Source organism: Pseudochaenichthys georgianus, chromosome 14, assembly GCF_902827115.2.
Source record: "Pseudochaenichthys georgianus chromosome 14, fPseGeo1.2, whole genome shotgun sequence".
Lineage (NCBI taxonomy): Eukaryota > Metazoa > Chordata > Actinopteri > Perciformes > Channichthyidae > Pseudochaenichthys > Pseudochaenichthys georgianus.
This window is the reverse complement of record NC_047516.1, coordinates 26,683,023-26,702,435: the sequence shown is the minus strand read 5'-3', so window position 1 is coordinate 26,702,435 and position 19,413 is coordinate 26,683,023. Positions and strand designations below refer to the sequence as shown.

Here is a 19,413-nt window from a genome sequence, read left to right as displayed (position 1 = left end):
TATGATACATGGCTCCCGTTGGAATGTCCCTTTGGATAAATGCGTCAAAAACATGTACAGGACTGAAAGAGACCATTAGGGACGTTTCTATTGTATTGCATTGTTTTGAAGCAGTGTTCTTAAACTGTACATGAATAGCAAATTGTAACTTCAGTCAAAATTATTTAACTACAAATAAAAACATTTAAATAATAATAATCTGACTGAAATGAATGAGTAGTTTGCATTTATGGAAATCTCTTGTAGTATCCCTCATCACCTGGAAGCAAATCTTTGTCTCCTCATCGAGCCCCTCTAAGGGGTCGGGCTTGTTGCTGACGTCGGTCTCGTCGGCACAGCAGCTGGAGTGGTCCGAGTCGTGCTCTTTGTCCTGCTCTCTTTGGTCCCGCTCTGGGTCCTGGGCCATGGAGTGGATCTCCCTCTTGGAGGAGTAGAGCATGATGGAGAGGATCTCCAGGTCTCGCAGCAACCACAGCTTGGTGAAGCCGGTCCCTTTGCTGCACTTCCTCACCAGCAGCTGCGTCAGGCCTGACTCCTGGATGTCCTCCTGAGCGTGCTCTACTCCATGTTTCTACACAAGAGAAGAAATAAAAACATGATCTAAGCCAGTTGCTCCTAGCCTACACAACCACTCAGATGTTGTTCTGGAGACTTTTAACACTGACCTGAGACAGTTTAAGAGAGTTGTGCAGTCCTGAATTTGAGTCAATCTTATGTCATACGGATTTAAAATAAACTCATCAAGACTATTTCAACTGTGTCTATACTTGTCTCGGTCAGAAATCAATGATGAGTCTCCAGTTTGTTCAAAATGCTGCAGCCAGCAATAAAATAAGAGACCATATTACCCCAGTCTTCGAATATCTGCACTGACTACCAGCGAGATTCAGAATAGATTATAATATGTTACTGTTTTTTAAGCCCAAGCTAATCTGCTGATCTTTTTACTTTTTATGAGCTGGTTTGCAACTTTTTTCGTTGTTCCACGTGCCAGGCTTCAGTTTGGAACAAACTGTCTGAGGTAATTGAGCATGCAATATCTGTTTCCTCTTTAGAGGTGTGTGGTGCAGTGGGTTGTGCGTTGGTGTTCGGATCAGGGGAGCACAGGTTCAAACCCCACTGCAGTCAGCATGTCGTTGTGTCCCTTGCCCACCGTATTGAGTATGTAAGTCGCTTTGGATAAAAGCGTCTAACAAGTGACATGTAATGTAATGTAATGTAAAAAGCCTTCTAAATATCTTCTGTGAATCACACTCTTTAAAAAAAAAGTTTTAATCCGTTCATTGTTTGCTGGTGTTTAGTTGTATCTACTCATATATACAGTATATATCTAACATAACCATTTATTGTTGCTGGTTTGGGATTTTTGGTATGTAGAGCACTTTGTAAACATTATTTTAATAAACTTGTTATACGCATACATTTTTGTTTTGCTTTTCAAATTCTGAGGTGGTAGGTACCTTCAGTGTGTTGTAGAGGCCTTTGAGGGCCAAGGAGAGAACCCAGGATGCCTCCACGGCATCAGGAGAGCCGTTGTCCTGGCTGGCCTGCAGCAAGTGGCTGATGATGGAGGTGAAGTTCCTCAGGTAGCGGCTGAGCAGGGTCTTAGTGCTGCCGTCGCCCTCTGACTGCCCGGGGAGACCGGCTGCAGTGGAGTCCAGAGACTGGATCAGTTGGTAGTCCTTCACTAGAAAGAAGAAAACACAGAGAGGGTAAATTCCATGTTTATTCTTACACAAAGTAACCAGGGTGCGCTACAACGGCACCAACCTGTTTTCCTCTTTCGTGTCTTAACATCCACCACTGCAGCGTGGTTCTTCTCTGTGAAGTGTTTGAGCAGGATCATGTTGTGCTGTTCATTGGCGTTGTCGATGAACACTGTTTGAGTGCCCACACACAGCACCTGGCAGACACACAGAGGAGTTAAAACTGAGCTTAGAGAGTCAGAGACTACACTGTGTACACTAATCGCTACAGTGGTCAGTATTGTACACACCTCAGGGAAGCCCACCAGCACCAGCAGGGTGAAGAGGTTGGTGCGTTTGAGGGTTTGTGGCAGCAGCTGAATACAGTGGTCCGTGAAGGCAGCGATGACTGTGCTCCACTCAGGACACGTATTCAGACTGTGTAAGATATCTGCCACTGTGCACGCCCAATCCAGACCAATACGACTGCAAAACAGAGCATAAGAAGAGAGATATCTCAAATTAACTGCAACAGATGACGGCGGCATTTATTTCACAGAACAAACATCTATTCACTTTTTGGAAAATAAAGTCTCCAAGTGTGTGATTTTGGTAAACCTTCAGTTTCTCAGTTCTACATCTGATTTTGCAGATTTGTTGAATATTTTAGGAGGGTTATTATTACAAAGATTAGTGAAGATGGAAGTCCTGAGAGGCAAGTAAGAAACACAATTCTCATTTCCATTTTCTTAGTCTGAACTAAATTGTTTTCTTTTCTGTGTTTATGATATAAGAACAGTGGAAAAAAAGTCTTCTATGAAGACCCTTGATTTTTATTTCATCAGTTAAACGGGAGGAAAAAAAGTTATGGATTTGTATTTTCCTTTTATGAAGGAACATTTTTCTAACTGTTGTTGTTATACTAATTTCTGCCACAAGAGTCTGAAAAGCGCCATTACTCGATGTTCTAAATAGACTTAAAGCATGTTTTTACCGTCTCTGGACATGGCAGCAATGTAACATATCATACTAATTACCTTGTTTTAAGAGTGCAGGGAGAAAAAAAGCTTATCGGGAAGAAAACATGAATGCGTATATTCCCATTTCCTTAACATAAACAAAAAAATGAAAAACTAGAAAAGATTATCCTGGCAAAACCTTGTTTCTCACCTGTCCTTAAGCAAAGTAGAGACAATAGTTTGGACTTGGACTTCAACAATGGATCAAAATAATGTTTTTCTCACTTGACTCTCAGGGCTTCTGTACTATTGCCAGGATTATACAAAAATCAGATTTCTAACTCTTGTCTGGCTTATTGGCAATGTTAAAATATTAGGACCCAACATGGATAATAACAGCATGTAAAATCATGTTCTTTGCTTTATGGTATTAAAAAGATCTCACATTGCTTGATCCATGAAGGTGCAGACTTGTTGTTAGTTTAATACCTGCGGGTTTGTCACCAAGAAATCAATTTTATAAGCTACAAAACATTCCTGTGGGATTAACAGGTTTTCCTTCTTTTACCTGTCTAAACAGACGGCTCCGAGGCTGAACAGAAGCTGGGTGGTCTTCCAGCCCTGGATGTCTGAACTGGTTGCCTCGGCTTGTGTTAACAAGTCATATTTGTCAGCCAGAGCCTCAGTAACGGCAGAGTCGGACTCCATCGGAGGGATTCGGAGCAGCAGCTGACCCAGCAGCCCCAGGGTGAGGTGGTATGTCTCGTTCAGAGAGCCAGCATTGGAAATGACCGCCCTGAAGAGCTTGGGCAGGATGGAGTTCAGACTGGGCAGAGACAGGGTGCTGCCCTGGGGAGAGAAAAAAGAAGATGTAAATGTTAAAAGTAGGAAATGGAAAACATAAAGACAATGCTGACAAATAGTGAACATTTAGAAAAGAATGAATGCTGAGTTTGAAATAATTACATTTTAAGTGTTGACAAAAAATGTTTGGGGGATTATAGTGTGTGACTTTCTGGGCTAAATCTGTGACCTCCTGGAGCCTCAATGGTTGCCTGGAAACTTCAAGGTGAGGACAAAGCTGATGGAATTTACAACACCTGCCCAAGAAGAACTATAGTTCAGCACGTACTCCTTGTAAAGAAGAATGTGCATGGAGCAATAAAATTAAAGATAATTAGCGAGCTTTAGAGGCGCTGATAGGCAGATGTTGTTACCTAACTTTAGTAACTACATTAATACTCATTTGCTGTTATCTGTAGCTTCATATTTAACACACAGATAAGGGAAGTATTCATTCTGACAGCCAACTCTCAGTACTATTTCTTAAGCGTTTCATAAAACCATAAAAACCTGTCTTAGGTTTCACGTACTGGTATGGCAGGGGGCAGCATGGCTGATAGTAGTCCCAGGATCCTCTCTCTGGAGCACTCTGAAAACACATGCTCCTGAAGGAGAACTGGGGGGAGCCTCTCAGTCCCCTTGACAACTTCAGCTGCTGGAGAAGTGACTGTTCCTGAATCAGGCTCTGAAGCTGAGAATGGCAGAAAGAAACACAAATATAACCAACAATTCTCATCCTGACAGCTAAGGGATAGTCATAAGCACTAATGACCACCATCAGAGTCTGGTAGGGGTATTCTCAGTATTTACCATGCAACACAGGAGAAAGGGGGTCCTCGCTGGACACAGAGGGGGTCTGACTGAGGCTGGGGGAGTCCAGCATGTCTTGGGTAACCAGCTTCCTTTTCTCCCCCTCTGCAGTACCTGGTGGGGACGACATCTCTGAAGGAACAGGGGGAGGACAGCCCAACTCCTTTGTTTTATTCTCCTTCCCTGATGGTTTGATCTGGGGGTAAGAGCAGAACAACAATTCGGTAAGTAGACGGCCCAAACTCTTCAAAAATTAGAATACTGCATACAGTTTTACCTACATAAACTTTAGCTGATTTACAAAAATAGGTAGAGGTATATTTGTAGCGCATATACTGCCATGTTTGTGAATCTAGTAAGGTGATCTGCTTGCCAATGTTTTTCTTCTTCCTTAAACTTTATTGATCCACTCCCCTAACAGAGATTATTAATTGTATCCTATCACGTCAGGTATGTTCCTTACTGTGTCGCTGGGAGATGTTACGGAGCAGATAGCTGCGGTGTTGCCGGGGACAGAGGAGGTGTCAGTGGCTGTGCTGAGCTCCTGAGAGGACTCCGGAGAGACAGGACACAGCTCACCGTCGGAAGCCGATTCATTGGGCGACAGCAGGGCGAGCAAGGCTGAGGAACGAAGACCTATGTGGATGGATTGAAAAGAAAGGTTTGATATACAATGAAAAATGGTTAAACAATGAAAAATCTCCCTTATATAATTAATTTAGTTTGAAAATACAGAACATTGTTGTACCCAAGTTCATCAAACATGTGGGAGACGGGAATGGATAGATGAAGCTTATCTCTCCAAGGGCCAATTTTGTGTTTAAAGGAATTGTTCTACAATTTGGTAAATATGCTTAAGTGTTTGTGCTCAGTTACATGAAGCAATGGCAAAGGAGGCCACGCAAGTAGTTTGCCTTGCATCTAGTCTTGCTAAATAACCTGCTGCTGGCTTTAGTTTGATACTTAGATTAAAGACTCCTCATCCAGGTATCAGCAATAAATAAAGTGTATTTTCCAAAATGTGGAACGAGTCCTTCAAAAACGAATTTCTGGTTTGAACTTACCTTTTCCAGGCTGCCCCTTTAGCAAACAGTCAGTGATGAGCTGGGAGCAGTGTGTCTGCAGAGATGAGGCCTGGCTCAAGGTGTTGCTGTCTAAAGACTCGCCCTCCATCTGCTTCTGACTGCTGAGCTCTGACGTGTAGAGAGCCAAAGCAGCAAAAAGAAGCCAGGAGTAGTTGTGGATGTAGGGCTGGATCAGGCGGTGGCGGTCACTGATTCGTATTGTCACCATGGGGTAGACTGTGATCCGATGGGTGGGCAGGTGGCTAGAGATGGGAATGATAAAAACCATTAAGCCAACAATTCGGAGGTCAGTGATTAAATGTGTTTAAACAGAATAAGACACTTTAAATGCATCACCTGTCGGGATACTTCTTTGCATTGTAACAACCAAAGCACAGGTCAAAGTCTTCACAGACGTTGCAGTTGATCCTGCTGCCTACAATGAGCCCCTGGCAGTGGTCACATGCATACTCCATGTTCACCATCTCATGGTCGTCCTCATGGCCCTCAGGCTTGGCACCACCTGGTAAAAAAAAAATCACACATTTGGTTCTGCTTTTATCTAACTTGCAATAAGTGACTGTGTGAGTGGTGGTGTAGTGGAGTGTGTGAGCTCACTGAGGAAGCAGGTCTTGCAGAGGTCCATGTCCATGCACTGCAGACATCGGTAGCGGTGCCAGGGAGCCATCCTCTCGCAGCCGTCACAGGAGATGACAACATTGAGCAGGTCACAATAACGTGCGATGAACATGTGCATCTGTGGATAAAAGCAGGTACATGTAAGTACACGGTATTATTATAAGCAATAAGCTCCTATATATGGTGAGCAAACACCTGCATACATCTTAGCTTAGTGTAAGTGGCGAGCTGCAGTGATAAGTCAACAAATGGATTAGTCAAACGAAGGTAAAACAACAATCTTTTATTTTCTTTTTCTTTTTTAGCCTCATATATTTAATTATTTGATTTATTTGTTATGTTATATTTAATTACATTACCGTTATTGAAATTCAAAATGTCAATAAGGGTCTATAATTATTCTGTGGATAGTGTCTGTATTATACTGTATACCTTTCTTATTTCTATACTGCTGTTAAAACTACCTCCTCATAATGTTCATAGTGTAAATATATTCAGTCTGTTTATACCTGTAACATGTTTATATATATATATTCATATTATACTTGAACAACTCTGCACTTTCTGCTGTTTTCCACTTCTGGATAGATGCAAACTACATTTCGTTGTCTTAGTACCTGTACTCTGTGCAATGACAATAAAGTTGAATCTAATCTAATTTCTTTGGTTTTTGGCCTGAAAAACCACAACATCACTTTGGTCTATAAAAGACATGCTTTTAAATGTTGCACCACTATCTGACATTTATAGACCAAATAATTACTTTAAATATTCATCAGATTGACCCTTAATGGATATAAAGGTTGGCTGCAGCCTTAATGGTACAAGACTAAACAACAGAATAACATTATGCTAATTTGAGCACATAACTTAAAGACAGGGCAGTCAGGTTAAGTGCCATTTGTCTCCCCAGAAACCAGACAATGTCCCTTGTTTTTCTAGTGATTGGACTGTGATGTACCTTTCTCCTGTCCTCCATGGAGTCCTCTTCATCGATTTTGTCATACCACTTCTCAAACATCCCGTCCATGCACTCATCCATCCACTCCTGGTTCTTCTTGTAGTCTGCGATTTCATCCTCCTCTGTCCATTGACTGAAGACAAATTCAAACCACAGGATTGTATCATTTTATCATCTCTGCTATTTTAGTAGCTAAGACACTGCTTAAAATATTGTAAGATATTTCAAATAAATAGACTCACAAGGCACATTGCAAAACTTCTGATTTGTCAAAAGGAAAGCTGTGTGCATGTGCTTAATAATTGTAATGAACGGGAAGCACTTCATTTCCACTGTGTGTCGCCTATTTTATTTCTGAGATGACTGAGATTACCTGATAGCGATGTCATGAACACTGATGTTCTCCTGGGACATGCTGAGCAGGAGGTCCGGTAGCTTTATATCCAGGAAGAGAGGAAGGTCGTGAACCTCCCAGCTCATGTCCAAAAGGTGCAGCAAGACGGTCTGCACACAGGACAGGGCGGGGAGCAGGGCTCTGAGAGCAGGGGTAAATTACAGGTTACACCACTGGACACACACTGAACAAGAGCTTTTTGATTTCAGTGAATAAGAACTTACTTCTCATTGAGGCTACTGAAGCCTTGTACTGCGTCCACCAGCATGAGCACCAGCTGATGGTAGGAACGCCTCACCTCCTCTCCTAGCTTCTGCCCGCTGTCTGACAACTGAGAGAAATAACTGGAAAGAATGGAGTGAAAGAAGATCATGAGTGAATTACATACAGCATTTTGTAAGATACATACATTTGGCACCTCCAATACTGTTGTCAAGTACATATAACATATTTGAGCATTTACCAAACAAATCTATATTGTTATTTTATATCTTATTAAGTTTATTAAAAAAAATGTCATCAAACTGCTGGAAATAAAAAAAATGTGGCAGGTCAAAAAAGTTATTTATTGCCTTGTTTGTTGTGATTTATATAGAGCAGAGGTGCCCAGTACGTCGACGGCGGCAATGCTGGTAGATCGCGAGTCATTCATAAAAAATAAAAAAATCCAGCTCCGTTAAAATAGACAAAACTGGTTTTGATCCCTCCTCCCTTGGCCTCCCTGCCACTTAATTCGAGATGGGTCTGGCTGCAGACCGCAGCAAGGAGGCGTTTCCTATAGGGGCGTTTCCTAACTTTTTTTTATCCAATAGCAATTTAAGGGATTCCAGCTGCTTTTATAAATCCTCGCAGAAGAAGTCATTGTTCTAGTGATGGGAATTCCGGCTCTTCTTGCTGAGCCGGATCATTTGGCTCACCAAGAAGAGCCGGCTCTTTCGGCTCCCAACGGGCTCTTCAGTTTACCACATATTATACCTTTTAATTAAATCAAATGTAGCGCTGTTTTGACTAATGATTTATATGTGTACACATATATCACTTAAATTATTCAAGACATCCTTTGTACTAAAGTATTCAAAAGTAAAAATTACATGTTTAATATAAATTATTTGCTGTAGCCAATTGTTTTCATTGCATTTACAGACCCGTGTAACTCTCTGATACCACCCAATTAATGCATTGACTTGCTTGTAGAACCACGCTACACAAAACAGATGGCAACACCTATAAAAACTATTTAAAAAAAGGGGCTACTGTATCAACCTATATAAAGTATATAAATATAGTTTTTCTCCCTGCAGGAGAGGGGAGCGTGCTTTGAGATCAATTGCTAGGCTGCAGCGGGGAGAAGAGGGGGACAAAAAGAGATCTCCGTCCTCCGTGTTTTATTCTTATAGAAGTAAGAAGAGAAGTAATGGGTCAGAAACCCTCCTTTTTACGCAGCGGTCCAGACATAGACATCATAGCTACGGCGACATATATTCAGTTGCCAGTTACTTTTGGCATTAGGGCAGGGATATCTTTCAAGGTTTGACATAATGAATTGTGCTACTTTTAAAGCAAGCAACGATGTTTTCAAATCTGTAATCAAAAAGCTCCTCAAAAACACTATAGAAGCAGTTCCTGCCGTTGTTACGTTAGTTCAAACAGTAACAACGGACTACTTTTCTTAGCGGATGCATGTCAATTTAAATCAATACATAAAACTATTTTTTAAATCAATAAAATCTTTTTCTAAATCCATAAAAGCATTTCAATTATTATTGGGAGTCATGTCGTTACTTTGTTGAGAATGTGGCCATGTGTAATAAGCGGGATAATGTCCACATTGCACATTGCATAATGTGCCTTCATGCCGATCTAGATCCCTCCACAAAAACAAAACAAAAACGGCTCGTTCGCGGGCGAGAGCCGGCTCCCGTCGTTCACTATAGGAAACTCCCCTATAGGAAACGCCCTATAGGAAACGCCTCCTTGCTGCGGTCTGCAGACAGACTCTATTGCTTAATTCAGGAGTTTACTTGATTGACAGAAAAAGCGACCTATCGCTTTCCAGTCTGTTAACCCAGAATGCAAAGCGATACAAAATCAGTCAAGTGCCGGGAAAAATCAAATTAAGTTAAAGAGACAAACAACAAAATGAGTGCGGGACCGAGCAAAAAGCTAAAGACATACCACTTCCACCAGAATGGGAGGAAGAATATTTTGTTGTGATTTAAACACACGCAGCTGCTACATGCAGCAGCACACGGCGGGGATTGCGGAGAGAAGCGCTCCAAGGTGTAGTTAAATGTTACCCGTCTTGAGGTGGACAATGCTCGTTGCCAAGAGTGTTTAGCATGTAAGGGCGGTAACACGAGCAATTTGTCTAAACATTTAGCAAAAGTGCACCACATCCAGACGGAGGAATGCACCGGGTTCGACTGTCTTTCTAGTAGCGCTGTAGCCCCATCAACGAGTAACGTTTCCACGTCAGGTGTTACGTATGCTAGCAGCAACACACGGAGTTAACTCAATTATACAAACATTAATGATTAGAGGTAACAGAGTTACTCTTTATTTTGTTAAAGTTTCAGCTATTCTGTTTACAGTTCTGTCATCAGATTATTTAATACGATTTGTTAAAACATTGTTGTTTCTTTTGATGTGAAATATTATTTATTTAATTTAAATAAAAAGCAATGTTAATTTTGTAAACAATTTGTTAAGTTAATTTAATAATATATGTATTTTTGAATCAAGTATTCATCTTTATTGTCTTCATTGTTAGTTTCCACATGCCTAAAACAACCTCAAGCTAAATCTAAAAGTTGATGGCTAAATAAGAGCGCTTGAGAAATTGTGCAAGGCATACAGTAATAGTCCGAATAGTCGATTAATCGATAGATTAATCGATTATCAAATGAGTCGTTTGTTGCAGCCCTATTGTAGTTATCCCATGTATAAATAAAATAAAACGTGTTATTCAGCAACCCTTGCAATTTGGGATTTTATTTTTGGTTGGTAGACCTCGGTGAGCTGGTCATTTCAAAAGTAGCTCACCAGCCAAAAAAGTGTGGGCACCCCTGATATAGAGGTATACCGTCATTGGCAGGGATCACTACATTTGTCCAAGGGCCAAAATAATTCCTAGAGACAGCGATTTTTATATAGCCCTACATTTTGAAGTTGTTGACCGGGGGGGTGCTAGTGGAGCACGCTCATGTACTGTCAAGTCGCCGGAGCCTCGTAGCGGAGCTACTGCGGAGCACTTAAAGCAGACTCTTCATGCTAACGACGGATCACTTCTTCAGGGAAGGGAAGGCTACGCAGTACGCAGGCTACTGTCCCGCAGCTGCTGCCTCTCTGTTGGACTCCAGTACTGCACATTACTCACGAGACGTTGTAAAACAAAAACAATGAGTGAGGGGCGAACACACTAACCACTCCGCCAGCGCCACAGCGCGTACCGGATGAGAATGTCTGGCGTGCCAGATTTGGCCCGCGGGCCGCCAGTTGATGGTCACTGGTCTATGGTAATGATGCTCTTCAGCCTCTTGTGGCCTAAACAAACACTTATTTCTGATATGTTTAACAGACGAAGAAAAAAATGCTTTTACCAATTATTTGGACTTGCTTACCAATAAGTATTTATTTATATATCAAAATCCAATCATCTTTTCTTTCTTTACAACAAAGTAGTACATGGGCTTATGTAAGCGACTAGGGAGTTGAGTGTGGAGATGCAGCTCTCTGTCCTCAAGCTGGCCCACTTTTTATTGCTATAATAAAATGTGAAGGATTTGATTTCGTAGCTGTACTCAAATCTTCTGTTTCAGTGGGCAAAGGTCACAGTACAGAAGCTAAGGAAGCGAAATAACTTCTCAGAGCTTTCCTCCTTGAATATTAACATACAACCCATACAATTTACTGTTGTTCCACATTAATCTAAATATTTTCTACAGGTCTACCTGGTGAAGTCTTTCTGGCATGCCAGCAGCTCCTGGAGGAACAGGATGCAGGGAGCCTGGAAGAGGTGTGGTTTTCCGAGAGAATGCAAACACTGCTGAACCATCTCCAGGACTTTGCACACACTCACAGCCTGGGCTTTGCTCAGGGACAGGGTCTGCAGAATGCTACAGGAGAAAGAGTTGGATGATTTAACTCTGTATTGTACAATTACAAAAACTAATAATACTAAAAACAACCCTCGACGTCACTCACCTTGCTGTTGTGAGAGCCTGGTCCTTTATAAAGTTCAGGATGTGTTTGATTATTGGGTAGCGATCCTTGATAGAGGAGGTCATACGGGGCTCTTCTATCGATCGACAGGACAGGAGGCGCAGGCGTGCCCGGCTGAATGGGGCTTTACGGGGGACAGCAGAGGGGGAGGCTGGCTCCCCTGACTGGGAGGAGAGGCTCTCTGTGGAGCCTATGTGGCCCTGTCGGCCGTGCCCACACGATGAGGAGCTTTGTGCCGGAGCACCGGGGGGCTGGCTCTGTCCGGCCCTGGCATCGACCCCCTCCTCAGACCCCGCGGCCTGAGGTCCCTGAGACGAGCTGGCCTGGAAGTCTGCTTCTGAGATGGAACAGGAGCGGAACAGTGGAGCACTGCTGCCCTCTGCAGCTCTGGAAGAGTCGTTTTCCTGGTATGGGACTCCGCAGGGGGTGAATCTGAAGAGCAACAGGCTCTTCTCAATGCACATCTCGGCTAGAGGGAAGACAAATAAGGAGGCAGCAAAAATAATTAGAGGTGTCACGATTACATTTGTTGCCTTTGATCCGAGTCCTTTATTGTTGTGTATCTGCAGATATTCAAAATGTAAAACTTTTCCAAGAAATTACAGCTGAAAACTTCAATATCATTTCAGTGAATAAAATGAATCAAATGTATATGGCTGTCAATTAAATAGTTTTGCAAACCCTTAGAAGAAAAAAAAAAGATGGAGTACTTATTCTATAACCACACCAATTACAATTCTTAAATGTAACACTTTGATATCAAAGATATAACATAGTTGGTGTAAAGAAAGGTGTAGTCCTTACCTAGTGTCTCCATGTTAACCTCATCATGACCCCCTTCTTTATCGTCAGGAACATTCATTTTGCTGACCAGGTATCTCTGTTTCATCTCCAACTGACAGGAAAATGACATCAGCATAATAGTTCAGCATCATGATGATATATAAACTCAGAGGCAGATAATCAACAAAATGATGAGTCATGTCAGTAAAACTCACCATCCATGTTCTGATGCTGTCTGCAAATGCGTACGCCTGCACAAATTCTTCGCTCAGACAGGACTTGCAGTCTTGGTTAACTACTCATGCACAAACAGAAGAAGGTAATACTCAAACGAGTGAACAAAGAGAGAAATCGAAAAATGCTCTTTGGACAATGACTGCAGCCAAGCCTCACCATAGTTCCTCAGCGCATGGTTGAGGGCTGGTGTGTGGTATACCATGGCGGCCCAAATAGCATTCACAGCTTGGTCTGTCTTCAACCCAGAGGCAATCTCGTTCCTCAATGGCTGTTTTCTGCAGGATTGCATGAGGGTCTTCATCAGCTTTGTTCTACAGTTTGTGGGCTCCAGAGAAGGGTTCCAGCGGGCGAAGTCCTCCAGGAAGCTCATCAACTCGTCCAGAGTCCATGCATTTGTCTACACCACAACAAATATACAAAGTATTAGAGCAACACCTAGCTGCTGAGAGAATGGAAATGCTATACGTGTTGATGTCAAATGGACAGTACCTGGTCTGTGGGGGTCTTAGCCTGAGTAGTTTCCCTTGTTTCACACAAGCCGTGTCGCAGAATGGGTTTCCATAAAGGAGAAGACTGAACATGGGACATTTTACCAGATGGAAGCTCCTTAACTGTGCGGATCTCTGGAATAGACAATAAATCACAAATATCAGCATATGTTCATTGATTGTTCATCTGCCAATTGTATTCTACATTAACTCCTTTGGTCCATTACATGTCAGCGTATTGTTAAAAATGTCCACCTCACAATCCAAGAAGATGTCTTTATGTTTTGTTTTGTCAATAAAGAAAACATATATTCAGTTAAAATTATATAAAACAGAGAAAAGCTGAACTTTCTACCTTTTTTCCATGAAAACTAACTTGAAATACATATAAATTAAGAATGGAGTAGGCGGTCATTTTTCTGTTGATCGATCATATTTTGCTCTAAACAAAACATGTTTAAAAGATTCCCTTAAAATCCTTCATTTAAACCTCAAAATGAATAGATAAGGAAGATTCTAACATTAGCCCAACACATTCATTCAAAATGTTGCTTTGTTAGCAGATTCACAGAAATAAACACTTCATATCAGCCCTTTTGAACAATGATGTAAAGCAGTCTCACCATGGGGGGATTTCAGGGCGAGGGTCCTGGAAGCGAGGCGACCCATGAGGCGAGCCACCAGCAGCTGCAGGTCGGACATCCATGAAATGGTGATATCTGGCAGGCCCATGGCCGTCACAGTGAACTTGTAACCCCACTCGTTATTACTGCTATCAGAGTGGAAGAGGAACTGGAGCTGAGGGCCAGCGTCAAATGTCACTTTCTGGAGGAGAAAAGAGAAGCAGCATACATGTGTAAATTAAATAATTAGCAACACTGTTTCTTTTGAAGAGAACTAAATGGTTTCCCATATCGTACCTTTGGCCACTTCTCACTTCCAACCTTCATGTCATAGCGGACCTTCCCTCCTCTAGAATCGGTGAATTCTAGGTAGTCGTATCTGTGAAAATCAAGAGCGTAGAGGATGGGTTATAAAATAGTCACACAAGGTTAAAATCTGAATATATGTAATATATTTCATATCAGTCACCTCTTCTCTGTCTCACAGCGTTTGTCAAACTCCACCTCAAAGGATGTAGCACCAGGGCAGGCGAAGATGCTGGTCTCATGGCGGCTGTTCTCGTAGTTGTGAGGGGACTCCATGTTCCAGGTCCTTAGGACCACCGGCTGCTGGGGCTGGTGCCAGCTGTCCTGATCCACCTGAAGGTCACATGGCAAGCAATGGTGAACAAACTACAAGATATATAAAAAATTCACTTTGTATTGCATTTCTTTGTGACTGCTGCAGTTACTGGTTAGATTAAATATATTTGTTCTTATTGACAAAAGTTATAAAATACAATCCAAATTCCGACACCAGTGTATAAAATAAATCAATTTAATGCGACCAACTGCGCAACACTTTCAAAAGAAAACTGGAAAGGGCTCAAAATAATAATAATAATAATAATTTAAAAGCTTAACTGGTTGAATGTGTACAAATAATTTATATTTAAAATTGACATTAAGATGCTGTTCACTTACAATATAAGAACAAAGTATTTAAAACCATTTTTTTAATTATTAAGAGACAATCAAAGCTGCTGTAAAATAAGTAGTTTTAGGGAAATTGTGCCTTTTTGATTTAATAATCTAATGGGGAAAAAGCCCATTTATTTTATTTTTTATGACTGCAGTGCAGCGTTTTATGTGTTTTTATTCATCAAATAAAATCAATACTCATATAATGAGATGAGAGACTGTATAAACTAGACTTCGGTCAGAGCGGACTGACCTTAGAGAAGATGTCTCCGGTGTCACTGGACAGGCTCTTGAGTAGCTCCACAAGAGAGGAGAAGCTCTTCAGCAGCACGCTGTGAGGGATGTCCAGAGAGCACAGCTCCAGGAGTAAAATCATCTGACAGGAACAGAACACATATCACTGTGACTCAGAACGATCAACTTTATAATTGTGCTGAAAAAGGAAATTGAAACCATGAGATAAGACTGTATTACCATTTGTCGGAAGACCGTGGCCAGGATGGAGCTACCCAGTTTGTCAGTGATCTCAGCACCAGTGTACCTCCCCAGCAGGGAACCAAGCACACCTTTGATGCTCTCCAGGAACTGATCCACATCTGTTGGAATGAAGCGTTTAGTCTCTTGGAAAGCAAATCCTTTTATGAACTCAACAGTGGATTTTACTCAGAATTTGTACTTTTTATAATCGGTTAGACCAGCCTTTCCCAAACTCAGGGTCGCGACCCAAAATGGGTCGTGGACCCGTTTTGATTGGGTCGCCAGTTAAATGCATTGCTACACGCACACACAGCGTCAGAGCTGATGGCTGCGTTGCAAATACAATTTTTTTATAATTTTTTTATTTTATTTTGAAAATGAAATTATGCAATATAACATTGTATATTGAATGATGTAATTTTCTAAATACAAATAAACTAAAAATAAAAGGTTGTATTTGTATCAGCTCTGACGCGTCCCCCGCGAAAGTTTTCGTGCCGTCTGTTTATTGTCTGTTGATTAATCCCGATCGTACATGATGGCAAAAAGACGATACAAAGAGCAGTTTTTAAACGTTGGCTTCACAAAAGCTGTTAGAAATGGAGAGGAGCGGCCTCAGTGTGTTTTATGTGGAGAGGTGCTCAGTAACGAAAGCTTGAAAATGAATAAATTGGACCGACATCTCCAAACAAAACATCCTCTGCATCGGGACAAATCGAAGAAGAAAAACAGAGAAACAATAACCACAGGAAGATTAGAGGGAAAGTGACAGGCAGTATGAGAAGGAAAGCGAGAGAAAGTATCAGCGCACGGACGTGACTGCTGCAGTGTGATGCACAATACATATGGGGGTTATTCCCTATCTTTATTCAAGAGCGTGGTCTTTAAATTTGAGAGCATACTTTATTGATTTCACGTTCAGAATATGTATTTCTTTCCCTCAAACCCTGTCCTCGCACGCAAATAGTGCCTGCTTGCGCTTAGATCTGCTCTGCTTCTGCTCAAACTACGCTTGCACTCAGATATATTGCTGCTTACAGATTTTCTGTGTTCCAGCTTAAAACCTTCTCCTCGCACTCAGGCTGTTTCTGTGCGCTCGTGAAATGTCTGCTCTCAGATTTCTTCTGTGCGCGCTTGGATCTTTTGTGCAACAACCCTGTCAAAATCCCTCTGTGGGGATTCCCCACAGTATTGAGTATGTAAGTCGCTTTGGATAAAAGCGTCTAACAAGTAACTAATGTAATGCGCTATAAATGCGGTTGCCAGGTCCACATTGGGTATACGTATGCCGTCTGGTGTTTAAAATCACCCAATAACCCAGCAATGTTAACGATAATATCTTCTCTGTTATTTTCAGGCATTCAAAGGGAACAGAGGGGCACTATCAAGTCAGCCTCCACACAAAAAAAGTTAATCATTTGCCAAGTGTTGGAGTTTCTTTGTCTCTGTGTTTTACAACAGCTCTGTTCATTTAAAAGTGTTTGTGTGTACATAGTTTTTGATCTAGTGACAAACTTAATGTTGCACTTCTGATCATTTAAATGTGGTTTCACCTGTGATGTACTGTACTGCACTTCCTATAGTTAGTGTTTTGTCCCTTTCTGTTTACAACATGTTTGTTCTTTGTTCATTTAAAATAGTTTAAAATGGTGTGTACATAGTTTTTGAGTTAGTGACAAACTTAATATTGCACTTTTGATAATTGTATAATTTAAATTTGTACTGTATATATTTGACTGCACTTCCCATGTTTCGTCTTTCTGCTTTGATCCTTATATTTTCTGGGCAAGCTCAAAGGGAAGGTTGTTATGGTGAGAAACCTAATTGCTGCGATGCACTTTTATAATTAAATAAATATTTTCATTTTAAATTCATGGTGTGTTGCATTCTTTGTTTATAACTGTAGATATTATGGGAAAAAAAAAAATGACATTTTTTGTGCTTGGGTCCCTTAGGACCACAACATTTCTGTTTTGGGTCTCATGCTGAAAAAGTTTGGGAACCCCTGGGTTAGACTACCACATTTGATGAAAAACATTCAGTTTGTCTACATTTTATAATTGAAATGAGCATGTTTCTGAGCAATAAAAAGTCAGCTAGCTTAATCCTATTAGATTAATTTTTGTAACAGGCAGCATATATTTTGTAAAACAGAAAATGAGTATTCTTGAAATCACTGACTATTGATGAATAATAAAAAACATTTAAGTAATTAGAGTTTTTTCTATTCAACATGAATAAATGTAACCTTTTGTCTTAGATTTCATTTTGTGTTTAAGCTTCTAGTTCAGTTGTATCTATAGAAATCTATAATCTTTTAAAGGGGACCTATCATGCAAAATGCACTTTTGTACGTCTTTTATACATGAATATGTGTCCCGGTGTGTCAGGGAACTCACCAAGTGTCAGAAAACACAACCCTCTCTTTTCCTCCATACCCAAATCTCTAAAAACGGGGCTGCAACGGAGCTGATTATTATTTGAATTTTTCTGACGTCAGAAAAGGGGTGCTCCGCCTATATGGGCAACTCTCCACCTATCAGGGGAATGAGAGACTGCTCGAAAGCGCTGGAGACGCTGTAGTACATATGCCAGCCCTGTAAGTGGCGCTGTAGTCTGCCACAAAAGCAGAATCAGCCCTTGCCAAAACAGGGCTGGAAAAGAGCAAATAGAGCTAAATGAGGCATGGCTAAAATGTATGATCTGTTTGGTATTTTGAAAAAAAAACTTCACAGACATGTTTTATATAGGTATGGACCTACAATATATGTTTCAAATATAGCATGATAGGTCCACTTTAAGCAATGCATTATTACCTAATACCCTAATTTGTAACTCTGCTTGTATTAGTACCTAGTACACAGCAGAATGGAACACGTCCTGAAATTAGAACCCCTTTATAGAGAATTGTCACCATTTAACCATGCTATCATGCCGTTTCTCCTGCTCTAAGATTAACGAGCCTGCAAGGTTTTTGCGTACTCTATACAACCCGCTGTTAAAGAACGCATATACCGGAGGAGAGGAGACTGAGAGAAGATGCAAAGAGGTGAGAAAAGTGGAGGAATGGAAAGAGAGGTGATGAAGGAGAGAATGAAGATAGTGGGGGTGAGGATCGTGTGACAAACACAGACAGGAAACAGAAACACGCAAGAGAAAGTAGACTGGTTGGCTAAGCTGTGCACCATGCCAGGGAATGAGATGATAGTGGACTGCATGGGGTTTGATAGAGACATTTGGCTGGTCTGATCCCTGTGTGTGTGTGTGTGTGTGTGTGTGTGTGTGTGTGTGTGTGTGTGTGTGTGTGTGTGTGTGTGTGTGTGTGTGTGTGTGTGTGTGTGTGTGTGTGTGTGTGTGTGTGTGTGTGTGTGTGTGTGTGCACGAGAGAGAGCACATGTGTCACTCAAGCATGGTATGGTATACTACAGGTCACACATACAAGACAGGCAGATATACACAAACACACATAAACCCACAATAAGTCCTACACCACCATCAGACACACACACACACACACACACACACACACACACACACACACACACACACACACACACACACACACACACACACACACACACACACACACACACACACACACACACACACACACACACACACACACACACACACACACACACACACACACACACACACACACACACACACACACGTTTTGAGCACTGACAGAGTTCATTTTGTCTTTCTTCAAATTATACTAATAGGCTGCAATGCAAATCAGCTTTATTTGATTGTTTTGGCTTTGACTGTCGTACTATTTCATCATAACATTTCGCCTTGAACTTGGACCCTCTTGCTTACATAACTGCGTGCAAAGGATTGTGGGTCAGAATTAAGGAAAGCAAAAAAGTGTGTAGGGCTAGCATATTTTAACATTTAACTCTGTGAAGTGTTTATTTCGACCAGAGAAACTTGAATTCAGAAAGCGTATGTTCGTTTTCTTAACTGTTTAATAAGGAAACATACATGGTTGGATACTTAGTTCCAAATTGACATGTATATAACAGACCTATACACATCTGTATATTGGTTTGTGTTTATAGTTTTATTTTGAAATGTATGTTCTCCTTATGTCTTGTCCTGTCTTCGTTCCTATGTTTTCCCGTCTCCCTGATTGTCTGATTGTGTTCACCTGCTGCCCCTGTGTTTCACCCCCCTGCCCGGCGGTCTTGTCTTGTGATTAGTCTTGTATGTGTGTATACAGTATATATAGGCTTGCCATCCCTTGTACTGATTCCAGAATCAATT

General features: G+C 41.3%; 1 protein-coding gene across 1 annotated transcript in view; it reads right to left on the bottom strand.

Annotated features, from left to right (window-relative positions):
* Positions 1–19,413, bottom strand: part of zzef1 (zinc finger, ZZ-type with EF hand domain 1) — a 44,099-nt gene that overhangs the window by 15,214 nt on the left and 9,472 nt on the right. Inside the window, exons 20-44 of the mRNA XM_034098568.2 lie at positions 15,142–15,263; positions 14,921–15,043; positions 14,177–14,346; positions 14,005–14,086; positions 13,708–13,909; positions 13,086–13,219; positions 12,753–12,993; positions 12,575–12,654; positions 12,381–12,471; positions 11,559–12,045; positions 11,306–11,470; positions 7,580–7,699; positions 7,335–7,496; positions 6,962–7,094; positions 5,980–6,118; positions 5,719–5,884; positions 5,362–5,624; positions 4,761–4,933; positions 4,298–4,493; positions 4,018–4,178; positions 3,213–3,493; positions 1,997–2,171; positions 1,771–1,903; positions 1,461–1,687; positions 260–571 (exon numbers count right to left, since the gene is read on the bottom strand). Of these exons, the coding sequence (XP_033954459.1) occupies positions 260–571; positions 1,461–1,687; positions 1,771–1,903; positions 1,997–2,171; positions 3,213–3,493; positions 4,018–4,178; positions 4,298–4,493; positions 4,761–4,933; positions 5,362–5,624; positions 5,719–5,884; positions 5,980–6,118; positions 6,962–7,094; positions 7,335–7,496; positions 7,580–7,699; positions 11,306–11,470; positions 11,559–12,045; positions 12,381–12,471; positions 12,575–12,654; positions 12,753–12,993; positions 13,086–13,219; positions 13,708–13,909; positions 14,005–14,086; positions 14,177–14,346; positions 14,921–15,043; positions 15,142–15,263 (4,538 nt within the window). The remainder of the gene's footprint in view (positions 1–259; positions 572–1,460; positions 1,688–1,770; positions 1,904–1,996; positions 2,172–3,212; positions 3,494–4,017; positions 4,179–4,297; positions 4,494–4,760; positions 4,934–5,361; positions 5,625–5,718; positions 5,885–5,979; positions 6,119–6,961; positions 7,095–7,334; positions 7,497–7,579; positions 7,700–11,305; positions 11,471–11,558; positions 12,046–12,380; positions 12,472–12,574; positions 12,655–12,752; positions 12,994–13,085; positions 13,220–13,707; positions 13,910–14,004; positions 14,087–14,176; positions 14,347–14,920; positions 15,044–15,141; positions 15,264–19,413) is intronic.